At 37.2% G+C, this 14,485-nt stretch overlaps 1 protein-coding gene and 2 pseudogenes across 2 annotated transcripts; 2 read left to right on the forward strand and 1 right to left on the reverse strand.

Moving 5' to 3' along the window:
- Positions 1 to 1,928: 1,928 nt before the first annotated feature.
- On the reverse strand, positions 1,929 to 5,803 carry LOC125190175 (putative late blight resistance protein homolog R1B-16). Of its 2 annotated transcripts, XR_007170864.1 has the most exons (4): positions 5,364 to 5,803; positions 3,294 to 5,172; positions 3,090 to 3,201; positions 1,929 to 2,597 (listed from the first exon to the last, which is right to left on the reverse strand). XR_007170864.1 is itself a non-coding variant. In XM_048087390.1 (3 exons), exons 1-2 carry the CDS (start codon positions 5,428 to 5,430, stop codon positions 3,308 to 3,310), a joined length of 1,932 nt encoding a protein of 643 aa, XP_047943347.1. In that variant the 5' UTR covers positions 5,431 to 5,803; the 3' UTR covers positions 3,089 to 3,201; positions 3,294 to 3,307. The 2 variants fall into 2 exon arrangements, 1 of the variants encoding a protein (XP_047943347.1); XM_048087390.1 differs by lacking the exon at positions 1,929 to 2,597 and having other exon boundaries at positions 3,089 to 3,201.
- Positions 2,239 to 2,833, forward strand: LOC125190176 (annotated as a pseudogene).
- Positions 5,804 to 11,865: 6,062 nt separating the features above from the next.
- LOC125191343 lies at positions 11,866 to 12,362 on the forward strand (annotated as a pseudogene).
- The last annotated feature ends 2,123 nt before the right edge of the window (positions 12,363 to 14,485 follow it).

Below are 14,485 nucleotides of genomic sequence, written 5' to 3' on the forward strand. Positions count from 1 at the left end.
TACTTTACCCTTTCCTAGACTTAAGGGTTTGATTAATCTATTAGTCACACAATATTCAAAATTTGAGTAAGGCTGACCGATTAAATAATTTGAGGTTTAGATTTATTAGTGGAGTAATGAGAGTTGCAAGCCATCGTCTATAAAAAAGTGGAATAACAATTAAGAGCTATATTTTGGTCCATACTCTCTAGGAAGCGTGCTTAATTATTTTAGATATAGATATGCTATTTGTCTATTTGTATTCTAGTCAATTTTTTATTTTCTAAAAAACACGTAAATTTTCAGAAATTATTTTATAAGATCCATGAGAATGAGATCCTCAACATATCCTCGGCAGTAAGCATGCATGCATGCTCAAATATCATTAATTTATTTCACTAACCTTTTCTATTGGGGTTCGTTTGGTACTCCTGTATTGCCCAGGAAATGGCTTGTTTCTGGTCAAACTCTATCGTTTGATACATATGAGTACTTACTGTCGGGCCCGTGAAAGTAGCAAGGCCCATGTATCTATTCCCACTTACAGCAGTTACCTTTTCGGTGCCTACCCCTCCGATATTTTTCTGCTGTGTCAAGAAAAAAAAATCTTTCCAATATTTGCCCTTCTAATATTCTCTTATGCATTCCATATTTCTTATCACTACAGCTTTCTCCAATGAATCCATTGTTTTTGTGTAGAGAACTTTCATTGGTTATTTGGCTATGTAGTTACATTTTACGAAATATTTGAATCTGTTTGACAAAAAGACGTGGTGTCGAGTACAGATCTGAACCGACTGAACACCCAAAATGTCGTCGGCGTCTTAGTCCATTGAATTGTGATTATTTTCTGGCAGATTTGCGAATCGACAAAGAAAAGGAAATAACTTATTATCTAAGGCAGGTTCTTGAAGATGAAGCTGCAATTGGTGAACGATTTGAAGAAGGAAAGAGGGCCAACTATTTCAGGCGAAAAACTCATCAGCTTCTTGAAGAAGAGCAAAGCCTGGCTGTTAAGATTTGAAGAAAGTGAAGCAGCTAAATTTTTTTTTTTTAATCACATGAGTTAAGATTTTAATTTTTTAGGGGCTATTGATGGGAGTGCGAGAACATTGGTTTTTAACAGTATATGATATTTGATGGGTTTTTTTGCTGTCATTGATTCAATTGAGGATGATTTCTAAATGAATGTTTTTTTGCTTCCATTGATTACAGTAAGGGTAGGTTTGAAATGATCAATTTTTTTTTTATTTTTGGCATGACAGTTAATGAGATTAAAAATAAGTAACACTGTAATTCTAATTGACACTTCATGTTTCTGGCTTAATATCACTAGCGTAACAAACATACAAGCTAGAAAATAATTTCAGCACATTTCTGGTCAATTATTTTGATTATTTTCTTAGGTGCTATTTTCATGACGGGGTTATCACAGTATTCTTTAAACTTGAATGGCCAAAAAGTATAACGTGTAATTACCGATAAACGGAGTACTCCTTCCATCCCTGAAAAGTATGGACTATTTCATTTTAGTCCGTCCCTTAAAAAGTATGAACTTTCTAATTTGGAAACTCATGTCTCTCTAACGAGATGAAACTCATTCTCCACTAACAATACTTTAAAAACTTTTTCTTTCTATCTCTTTCTTACTTTTTCAATTATGCATTAAAGCTCGTGTCAAACTAAATGTTCATATTTTTTAAAGAACAGATGGAGTATTATGCAATTGGATGAACTATTAAAATAAAGTTAGTAGGAATATTTGACATTCTAGATGATGTTGGCTATGATCCCATATGAAGGAATGAATTCATAATGTGAAGCCATGCCCTTCCCATTTGAATGCATATAAAATAGTTAACGTTCTTAGCATACACAATGTAGCCAAGCTGTATAAATAATGTATGGAATATGTACCTACCAAACAATAATAAGTTGTAACATCACAATAGTCGCTCCAAAAATATAAAATTAAAGAAATGAATAAGATATTCTACAGCAACTATGCGAAGAATGGTCAATATAGGCACGCCATGCGCATTAATTTAACACTATCGACCAAAAGAGAGCGTAAACATTTTTATTCTACTACTCCTTGTTAGTTGTTACACACTCAAGCCCACGCAATTAAGAAAGAGTACCTTCGATTCTATGCTATAAATAGGGAGCTCATATTCTCTCATTTTCCCATCTCACTAAGCCACATTTCACAAATCTTCTTACTTATAACTCCCTTTTCTCATTTTACTTCAACTAATCATGGGTGCCATCACTTACGATATTGAGATCCCTTCCTCCATCCCGGCCGCTAAGATTTTTAAGGCCGTGGTGCTCGATGTTGACACCCTCGTCCCCAAGATCATGCCTCAGGCAATCAAGAATGTCGAGATCTTGGAAGGGGATGGTGGCGTTGGGACCATCAAGCTTATCCATTTTGGCGAAGGGAGTCAATAAAAGAGCGTGAAGCACCGCGTGGATGCCATCGACAAGGAGAACTTGACCCACAGTTACAGCATAATCGAGGGCGATGTTCTTGGAGGAGTTATTGAATCCGTTACTTATCATGTGAAGATCGTCCCAACTGAAGATGGAGGAAGCATTTGTATGAACAGAAGCATCTACAACACAAAGGGTGATGCTGAGATTAGTGAGGAGAAGATCAAGGAAGGAAAAGAGAAGGCCATGGCTATGTTCAAGGCCATTGAAGCTTACCTCCTTGCCAATCCCGATGCCTAAAAGCTTCAATTATACACACCCCTACATGCTTGAAAACTATTGTTTTGTGTGATTTTGTTTCTTTGTTTCTTCGACTTTGTATTTTCCAATAACATGCATTTTTGTTGTATTCTTCTCATCAAAGGGTTCTTTTTTCCTATATAAAAACTACATCAAGTTGTCAACTAACTAGCGTTATTTCTACTTATTCAAAAAGATCACTGAAAGTACAATTCACGTCGTACTCACCAGTTAGATCAACGATATTGGCATTGAGGTTCTCATCAATGCTAGTATTTATTTTTGTTATATCATTCTATTAAATAAGTTTCTGTATTAAATGTGGCAGAAATCATTAGAAGTTTTAGTTTTATGTGATATTACGAAGCTCTAACCTGGCCTAGCTAGGACCGAACTCATATCATTCCCCTGTTCTTAGTTGCAATTCATGGAACACCACTGGGCACTTGGAGCATTGACTTCTCTTTCTGCCATTTTCTCTAACACCTGAAACGTCAGAAAAAATTGCAGACCTAACTTAGTAATGATTTGTATGCAAATACATGATCAGCAGTTAATCTTTTCCATCCACAAAAAACCTGGGAAGAGCATGTCATTGACGATTCATGCAACGAACTAGCAAGTTATCATTGCCCCATTCTTTTTGCTCCTCCAGAATCCTCTTGGCCGACTCCACGAGCGACATTCTCACTATTCCCTTCACCTCAATCAGTTCAAGTGTTGGAATTTCTCCAATACCTTCGGGCACTTCAGAGAGCTCCCAACAGTCATCGAGCACTAGACACTTGAGCATTGGGAAATGGCTACTTTCAGTTATCCAAAGCTTGAGACCAGACTTTTCTATCAACAGAAATTCCAGCTGAGTCAACTCTCCTTCAGTCGTTTCCCATGTGTCGCCTTTGCAAGCCCAGTGAGTTAGTTTGAGCATCCGAAGATTTGGCAATGAACCAACAACAGTCAGCTCCTCCCAAGGAAGAGGCACGCGACTTAACGTCAGCGTTTTCAGCGTCTTAGGAAAAGTGAACATGTCCTTTGGGAAAATTTCATTGCGCAAAGATGAATGAAGTTTCAAATCTACGAGTTGATGCAGAAGTACCAGATTGTTCAAGAAACTCTGGCCCGGATGACACCCAGAACAATAAATTTCTAATTTCCTTAGGTTTGGGATCATTCTCAAAATCCTTTCACTACATATGGCATGTGAACTTAGAAAAAGTGTTTGGAGGTTTTCTAGACTAGAAGTTGTTCTTTCTTCAGGATCAGGTAGCCTTCCATAGAAGACAAGATGTCTTAATTGAGGCAAGGTCCAGATTTCCTGGGGCAAACAATCCCAATGAGCTTTAAAATGTCTCCATGCATTCATTGAATGAAGGGTTAAAGTTTGGAGATTATGAAGCATTGAAATTGCTGCAGGTATCCTTCCAAGATAGTACATAGCAAGGTATACTAGATGTAATAGGTCAAATAGTTCATATGGCAGTGATCTCACATACACATCCCCTAGATCCAATACCCTCAGCAATCTAAATCTTTCCAACATATGTGCTATAGATCTTCCATGGAAGCACAAAATTGTGTGGATGGTTAAGCTATCTATTTTAGAAAGGTATGGTAAACCCGAAGGAGAAACACTTACACGATGCTGATTTTCTCTGATTGCAAGAGGAAAATACCTCCTATCATGCCAACCCCTAAAATCCAAAAAGAACTTCCCTTCATGCGCTTTTCTTACACACAAATCTCGCATTAGATCATGGAGGCTGCAACTTTTGATCTCGCCATCAAACTTCCTTTTGTTAACCAAAACAAGATTTCGTCTGATGAGATCCTCCAAACACTCTTTTGCCTCTTCTTCTAAGCTTTTGGATCCATTGGGACATCTCACAAAGTTCTCAGCTACCCATAATAGTATGAGTTTTGAGACACGGATCTCATGATCTTCGGGAAACATTCCCATGTACAAGAAACATGGCCTCAGATAATGAGGCAAGTTAGTGTAACTCAGAGACAATATATTCTCAAACTGTCCCTTTGAAGTAACAGCTGATCTTACATCTTCTGCAATAGCCTTCCACGAAGCTAGATTCTCTCCGACTGCAGATAGCATTCCCGCAACAACGACAACTGCAAGAGGAAGTCCTCTACAGTTCCTTGCAATCTCCTCCACAATTCTCTCCAATTCCAGAGGACAATCTTGGTGACCAAACACCTTCTTCCGGAGCAGATGACAACTTTGATTTTCATCCATTAAACGCATCTCGTGAAGAGGGCTACAAGGGTCGGGATAAGCAGCAACATCGGTTAGTCTCGTGGTTAGCATGACTCGACTTCCATTACCATCATCGGGAAGTATAGCTCTTATCTCATCCCAAGCCTCCACACTCCAAATATCATCCATTATGATGAGATACCGTCTACATTTCAAGATTTTGAACACTTTTTCCCCAACCAATCCACCTAAACACGAATATCAAAATGCTGCCGGGTCAGTGGATCATCATAAACAATTTTTGCAAGAGTGGTCTTGCCTATACCACCCATACCACAAATAGGGATAACTTGTAAATTGGGCGATTCTTCACACAATCGAGACTTCATTGCTATCAAATCTTCATGTAAACCAACCATAGAGTCGATAGATGGCAAACCTGCTGCAGAAGAAGAAGCACCAATTTGCTCAGCATCTTTGATTGTGGCAGCTTTATTCTGCTTCATGTTCCTCACCTCCACACTGATTGGTAATCATTTTCACTTGGCGTTTTAATTTGGATTTTCCTGCTAAAGCGGCACAGCACTGCGGTTGATTTTCCTCCGATATGATAGATACAATAATGGGTTCTGCTTCACGCGCAGCTTGCTTGATACGATCATACAAATTGCTGGGCGTCTCATCGGGGAATTCTTCCAGAAACTCTTTCAAGGAAATGAATGGTTCATAGATGGATCTAATTTGGTGTTTTTTGCTATCAGAAACGGGATTAAGGAAGATGATTTCTGCAGTGGTTTGGGTTTGGGCAAGAGAATGAACGGCTGCATATGCCATCTTTGAGTTGATAATCCAAAAATTGAGAATGAATTTTATGAAGTGTAGTTTAGTTTAGATACGGAACAAAAATCTTTGGTTTAAAATGTATCCAATTTAAATTTACGTGGTCGTGGCCTCGTGGGGTCGCAGTCGCAACAAAAATCAAACCAAATTACTGAAACCTTGTTCACTTTATAAAATTACTATAATAAAATAAAATAGTAGTATACATTAATTTACTAATGTATTAGTATTTATGAAGATAGAGTAAATTTTTGGAATATTTTTTGTTGTAAATTAAAGATTAAGTAATTATTATAATGAAATTACTATTTTAAGTATAATAAAAGAACATTTAATAATACAATATTTAATCAATGTTAATATTTTATTTAAATATTTTAATTCTTACTTAAAATATTATTAATGGAGGTAGTTTGGAATGTGTTGAATAAGAAAAATACGAGTAGAATAAGAGAATGTAATGCAATATTTAAGCTTATTTAAGCTAATTTTATTCGATTTAATCATTTATGGATGAAATTACTCAATACTCTAATCACCCCTAAATATTTTAATTGAAGGTTTTACAATTTCTAAAAACACTTGAGCAAAACATAATACAAAATTTTTTTTGGGAGTTTTTAATTAAAACTAGCTTTGGCAAAATAAGAACGAATTAAGCTTCGCATCTCAGGATGCAAAACAGTTGTATACTTCTCGAGCGGTGATAGTAGAATTTGCAGCGACAAACTAGAAATTTTGCACAAATGAGCATGACCGGAACTCGAGATGAATTATTCTTCGGAACATGGGTGAATCGGGAAGCGAGAATTGGCAGGCGGAACGAGGGAACTATTTTCAAATGCTAGGGTTTTCCTTTTATAGTGTGGCCTAATGAATCCTAGGTGGATAACCACCTATAATGTCTAAAAAAGTAATACAAATTGCTTACTATGGACAAAAGTTATTTTATAAGATCCTTGAAAATTAGAGATTTTCAATATATCTTCAGCATTAAGCATGCATAAATATAATTAATTTATTTAACTTATTTTCTATTATAAACTAATATTACTATTTAAAAATAAAATCTATATTTCACTAATGTTTTCTAACTCAAGTACATCAAGCTTCAATCACCAAAAAAAACACTGATATAAAATCACGAACTAAAAAGATAATAAACAAGATCAATTGGATGAACTATTAAAATAAAGTAATAGTATGCCATTCTAGATTACTCTGATTGTATATAAAGGAATGGATCATGCATTCCAATTTGCAATGTACCGGCTTTAAAAATAGAAACTCTCTTTACTTTAGTATGTCTTCTAAAAAAATTATATTTTAAAAAACTTTTAAAATATATTAATCGTACATATTATTTTATTTATAACTTATACTATTAACACACTATTAATAATGTGGATCTCATAATCCACTAACACAACTCTATTATTTTCTTTCTTTCTCTTAAATTTTTTTATTGAAAAATGTATTATTTTAAAAGTATTTATATTTGGAAAATGAATGGAGTATATAAAATGGATAAAGTTTTTTTTTTCTTTCTTTCTTTAGCTAGCCAAGCGGTATATCTAATTTATAAAAGTGTACGTAATAAATTGTAAACATCAATATATCGTTCCAAAAAAATCAAACTAAAGAAATGAATTAAGAACTTCTACAGCAACTATGTGAAGACTGGTCAGGTCAATATAGGCACGCCATGCGCACTAATTTCACACTATCGACCGACAGAAAGCCTAGACATTTTTATTCAACTACTCCTGGTTGCACACATAAGCCCACATAATTAAGAAAGAGAACCTTCGATTCTGATTTGGTCAATGGAATTTGTCCAATATAAATGTGACGAGACATTTAATTTTGTAAAATTAAATGCAATAGCGACGATCTACTTTTGGAGTAGATGTCCGTGGTATATTCATTTTCTCTAAACCGATTCCCGGTGAGTGAGAAAATTATGAATTAAAGTTTGTCACAGTGATGAGCTATAAAGGAGCTATGAGATAAAATTAAGGGATTAATTAAAAGAGTTAATTATCCCACATTGGTGGAGAGAACCTTATTAAACATTGATTTAATAAGATGAATTATTATGTGTAATAATTATAGTGGAACCAAGTGCACAACAGGTGCTAAAAGGTCCACGACGAAGCCCGACGTATAGCGGGTCCCAAGCGGTCCACGACGGACCCCGATGCATAGCGGGTGACAAAAGGTCCCTGATGGACCCGACGCATCGTGTGCCAAAAGGTCCACGATGAATCCCGTCGTGTAGCGTGTCCAAATGCGTCATGTCTCTCTTGCTCCCGTAACGGCTAGTAACCCCCGGCGGTTACAGTCAAATCCATCATGGCACACATAATGGCCGTTGACTCCATCAAGCTTAATGAGTGGACTTGGCTTATAAATAGGCATGCATCCATTGCATTCTACACACAACACTAGACACAAAAGATTGCATATCATTTGCATAGCTCTCTCCATCTCTTTGCATAGTCTTCCATCGAAGCTACCCTCGCCATCATCCAGTTCGCCGGAGCTTGTTATGTTTGCGGTGTTGCAACGAACAAGACGGAGCCGTTTTATCTTTGGGGACGACACGCCAATCCGAGAGCACTACCGGGGCATATCTCGTCTTGCGGAAAGAGTACTCCTCGACTCGGCTTACATCTCTACGGTTTATAGTTTTGATTATTGTTTTGTTATTTCAACTCAGTTTATTGTACTTTTATCTTCGTTCTTCATTTGGGTTGTATTACACCCGGTTAGTGTATCTTTGTATCACAGAATTATTCAAAGAAAAATCCAACAATCGCAAGATGAGATATACTTGCCGTTGAAGGAGTTTGGACTTTAAATTAAATCTAAAACTTTCGAAACTAATACCTTAGCGTGGAGATGGATCCCGTTGATGTGTTCCCGGTCGTCGCTTTCCCCGACTCCAACACTGACGTGCCCACTTTTCTCCCGCAGGGCTCCCGTCGGGTCCCGCCGTGTCCACAAACACCCCGTCAGGTCCCCGCCGTGCCCAATGTTCCTCGTCGGGTCCCCGTCGTGACTGTGACCCCCGTCTAGTCCACATCATTACCCTTGATTACCCAAGCCCCATGGGTGCTAACTAACCCGTTTGGGTCAACCGGTGCATCCACCTTGAGTGGAACCGATGGTTCCACATTAAGTGGTTCCGTAAGATCCTTAATTGGATCGTGTGTTGAGTCCTTTGGGATCAACACGGGTGTTGGGGCCTTCGGGGCCAACACGAAAAATGACGGTTCCACTTTTAATGGTTCCGCGAGATCCTTCAATGGATCGTGCGTTGAGTCTTAATTCACACGATTGTATGTGATTTAAAATTTGTGCAAACTAAAAGTGGTATAAAGTACTTAATCACGTTCATAAATGATTGCACAAGATATTGTTATCTTTTAAGAAGTAAAGATGAAGCAATTTAAGCGTTCAAAAGGAACGAAGTCGAGAATCAACTTGGATTGAAAAAATCAAAATTATTCGAAGTAATAGAGGAGGCGAATACGTAGCCCCGTTTGAGAAATTATGCAACGCAAGTGGTATAATTCATCAAACGACTACGTCATACTTACCACAATCTATTGGTGTTACCAAACGCAAAAATTGAACTCTTAATGAGATGATGAATGCGATGTTGATCGGTTCTTGGATGCCACAGGACATGTGGGGGAAGTTGTTTTGACAACCAAATACATCCTAAACAAAATCCCACCCAAAAGTAAGGATGTCACTCCTTATGGGTTGTGGAAGGTAAGGAAGCCATCCTACAAATACCTCAAAGTGTGGGGGTGTTTTGCAAAGGTGATGGTTCCTCCGCCCAAAGAAGCTACAATTGGCGCTAAAACAGTCGATTGTATCTTCATTGGATATGCACTAAACAGTAGTCATATAGATTCGTTGTTCACAAGTATGAAATATCGACTATAACAGTGGGAACAACAATCGAGTCAAGGAATGCCGTATTTCTCGAAAATACATTTCCTTGCAAGGACAAAGAAGAAGGTCACAATCAATTCTGAGACAAGAATTGAAGATGAGGCCACTAGTTCTAAAACAGTGGATGAAGCCACTAGTTCTACATCAGTGGATGAAGAGCCTAAATCGCGCAAGCGAGTGAGGCATGATAAAAGTGATGCAGTACTAAGACGTGGTAGTAGGGTCAGAACACCAAAAATATTTGGTCCTGACTACATTGCTTTTATGTTGGATGAAGAACCAACGTCAATAAAAATAGCCTACGATGGCCCAGACGGGTTACATTGGAAAGAAGCTGTTCAAAGCGAAATTGACTCAATTTTGCTAAACCACACTTGGGTATTGGTTGATTTGCCCGAAGGTGCGAAACCTTTAGGGTGCAAATGGGTGCTTAAAAGAAAATTTAAGGAAGATGGAACAGTGGATAGATTTAAATCCCGACTGGTTGTAAAGGGTTTTAAACAAAAGGAAGGACATGACTTCTTTGATACCTATTCACCTGTAACGAGGATTACATCTATCCGAGTGCTTCTCGCGATTGCTGCATTGCACAATCTTGAGATTCATCAAATGGATGTTAAGACTGCGTTTCTAAATGGTGAATTAGAGGATGAAATCTATATGGAACAACCCGAAGGGTTTGTAGTACCTGGACAAGAGAAAAAGGTATGCAAACTGGTTAAGTTTTTCTATGGATTGAAACAAGCGTCGTTGCAATGGCACTTGAAATTTGATAATGTGATGTTATCAAATGGGTTTAAAATCAACGAATGTGACAAATGTGTCTATATTAAGAACACTGATAACGGATATGTTATAGTGTGTCTTTACGTTGATGACATGTTAATCTTGGGTAGTAACACTCAAGTGATTAACGAGACAAAAGTCATGTTAAAGAGAAACTTTGACATGAAAGGCATGAGTCTAGAGTCTAGCCGATGTGATTCTTGGAATGAAAATCTAAGAAAAATTTGAACGAATCATCTTGACACAATCTCATTAAATGTGACGAGACATTTAATTTTGTAAAATTAAATGCAATAGCGACGATTTACTTTTGGAGTAGATGTCTGTGGTATATTCATTTTCTCTAAACCGATTCCCGGTGAGTGAGAAATTATGAATTAAAGTTTGTCACAATGATGAGCTATAAAGGAGCTATGAGATAAAACCAAGGGATTGATTAAAAGAGTTAATTATCCCACATTGGTGGAGAGAACCTTATTAAACATTGATTTAATAAGATGAATTATTATGTGTAATAATTATAGTGGAACCAAGTGCACAACAGGTGCTAAAAGGTCCACGACAAACCCCGACGTATAGCGGATCCCAAGCGGTCCACGACGGACCCCGATGCATAGCGGGTGACAAAAGGTCCCTAATGGACCCGACGCATCGTGTGCCAAAAGGTCCACGATGAATCCCGTCGTGTAGCGTGTCCAGATGCATCATGTCTCTCTAGCTCTCGTAACGAATAGTAACCCCCGGCAGTTACAGTCAAAGCCATCATGGCACACATAATGGCCGTTGACTCCATCAAGCCTAATGAGTGGACTTGGCCTATAAATAGGCATGCATCCATTGCATTCTACACACAACACTAGACACAAAAGATTGCATATCATTTGCATAGCTCTCTCCATCTCTTTGCATAGTCTTCCATCGAAGCTACCCTCGCCATCATCCAGTTCGCCGGAGCTTGTTATGTTTGCGGTGTTGCAACGAACAAGACGAAGCCGTTTTATCTTTGGGGACGACACGCCAATCCGAGAGCACTACCGGGGCGTATCTCGTCTTGCGGAAAGAGGACTCCTCAACTCGGCTTACACCTCTACGGTTTATAGTTTCGATTATTGTTTTGTTATTTCAATTCAGTTTATTGTACTTTTATCTTCGTTCTTCATTTGGGTTGTATTACGCCCGGTTAGGTATATCTTTGTATCACAGAATTATTCAAAGAAAATCCAACAATAAATAGGGAGCTAATATTCTCTCATTTTCCCATATCACTAAGCCACATATACAACCATATTACACAAATCTTCCTACTTAATTACAACTACATTTTTCTCATTTTACTTCAACTAATCATGGGTGCTATCACTTTCGATATTGAGAGATCCCTTCCCCCATCTCGGCCGCAAAGATTTTTAAGGTTGTGGTGCTCGATGTTGACACCCTCGTCCCCAAGATCATGCCTCAAGCAATCAAGAGCGTCGAGATCTTGGAAGGAGATGGTGGCGTTGGGACCATCAAGCTTATCCATTTTGGCGAAGGGAGTCAATATAAGAGTGTGAAGCACCGTGTGGATGCTATCGAAAAGGAGAACTTGACCCACAGTTACAACATAATTGAGGGCGATGTTCTTGGAGGAGTTATTGAATCCGTTACTTATCATGTGAAGATCGTCCCAACTGAAGATGGAGGAAGCATTAGTAAGAACAGAAGCATCTACAACACAAAGGGTGATGCTGAGATTGGCGAGGAGAAGATCAAGGAAGGAAAGGAGAAGGCCATGGCTATGTTCAAGGCCATTGAAGCTTACCTCATTGCCAATCCTGATGCCTAAAAGCTTCAATTATACACAGCCATGCATGCCTGAAAAGTGAAAACTATTGTTTTGTGTGATTTTCTTTCTATGTTCTTTCAATTTTGTATTTTCCAATAACATGCATTTTTGTTGTATTCTTCTCATCAAATTAAAGTGTTCTTTTTTTTTCCTACCAAAACTATGTCGAGTTGCCAACCAACTAACGTTATGTCTAATTCTACTTATTGAACTGTTTCACAACATATAAGCAGCACAAGGAAGCAAAAGGATGATGAAAGGGAAAATAAATGTGGAAAAGGTTATTTATGGTAATGTAAATTAAGATAAGCATATCAAATAATACTACCTCCGTCCCTCATTAACTGTCACATTTACTTGTCTGAACTCGTGTTGTAAAAATTATAATGAATAGTTAAAGTGGAGAAATAGTAAAGTAAGAGAGAATAATGTAAAGAAGAATCTTTTCTACTTTATTCTCTCTCTAATTTTTACTATGTCCCGACTTTAACTATTTATTATCACTTTTATAAAACGAGTATAGAAAAGTAAATGTGACAGTTAATGCGGGATGGAGTCATGGAGATAGTAATATCTATACATATCATAAACAAACATGTGAGTAATGTCATCAACAAAAAGTGACAAAGTACTTGAAATTTTGGCCACCTAGAATGGGTGCAGGCCTCAAACATTAGACTAGGGAAAATATAGAATTTGTGATAATATCATTGGGTTTAAACGTTTGTCTATAACTTTTTTTAATTACACATTTCAAATGCATTAGACTGAAATGTTTATCAGATTTCGCAAATGCCACATTAAATTCGAAATGTGAAACCCAAAACTGTAATTGCAAAATCTGCACCTCAACCCAGTTCGGAATCGCTGCGAAAGGCTCGAAATCGATGCGAAATGGCTAAAGCTATTGGTAGACCGAATTCACCAAGGGAGGGATACGAACCGTAAAAGAAACGAAACTAGGGTTCTATTTTGATTTGGGAATGGTTTAGGGATGTATATAGTTGATTTTGTAATTGCATAAGGATGAAACGACGTTGTTTTCTATGTTAGAAACAAAGCCGTTTCACGTAATTCCGCCGATTGCCACATCCTACTTCAGGCGTGCCCAGTTAGCATTATTTATGCCGGAAAAAGCTCGGGTCGGGTCGAATAGGAAAATAGCAACACCCCGGTTAAGTTCATGACATTGCACGATACTTTCAAAGTTGATGGAAAAAAATCGGAATTCGATGAAAATTCATGACATTTGAAGCAGTTACACCATTTAATGAGGTAGGTCCAACTATCCACTAACACTACTTTAAGTATCATTCTCATCATCTCTCTTATTTTACCATACCATTCTCCTCCTCTCTCTTACTTTACCATTTTTTTCTTAATTCCCATGCCGTCCCAAATGCACATATTTTTTTGGGACGGAGGGAGTATCTAGGACCAAAATCGTAAAAATGTCATATATTTAAAACTACATACGGCCATTACTTACTCTTTGGAATAAATGCTACAGTATTTAACTTCTCGATGTTTCTTTTCTAGAATTGTTATCTTTTAACTATGATATTGGAAGATAAAGTTAAGAGTGAAATAATTAATTACTCCTCAATCTCCTAAAAATAGGAATTATTGAAACGACGCAGATGCAGATTTTAATATAAAATAGTAAAATAAAATAGACGGAAAAATATGTTAGTGGAAAATAGATCCCACTTTATTAGAAACAAAGAAATTTTCTAAAATATAAAGTTTCTTCTTTTAAGGGACGGACCAAAAATGAAAGAGTTTCTAATTTTTAGTTGACGGATACTCTCTCCGTCCCACTTAAGATATCCATCCACCTTCCATTTTTAGTTTGATCCGCTTACTTTCCATATTTTGAAACAAATTTCTCTCTCCTTATTAAAATATTCGATCACATTTATCACTCTATTTTATCCATACTTAACTACTCTATTTTACCATACCATTCTCCTTATCTCTCTTACTTTACCATTTTTTTTCTTAATTCTCATGCCGCCTCAAATACACATATTTTTTTGGGACGGAGGGAGTATCTAGAACAAAATCATAAAAACGTCATATATTTAAAACTACATATGGCCATTACTTACTCTTTGGAATAAATGCTACAATATTAAATT

This window comes from Salvia hispanica, chromosome 5, assembly GCF_023119035.1.
Source record: "Salvia hispanica cultivar TCC Black 2014 chromosome 5, UniMelb_Shisp_WGS_1.0, whole genome shotgun sequence".
NCBI lineage: Eukaryota > Viridiplantae > Streptophyta > Magnoliopsida > Lamiales > Lamiaceae > Salvia > Salvia hispanica.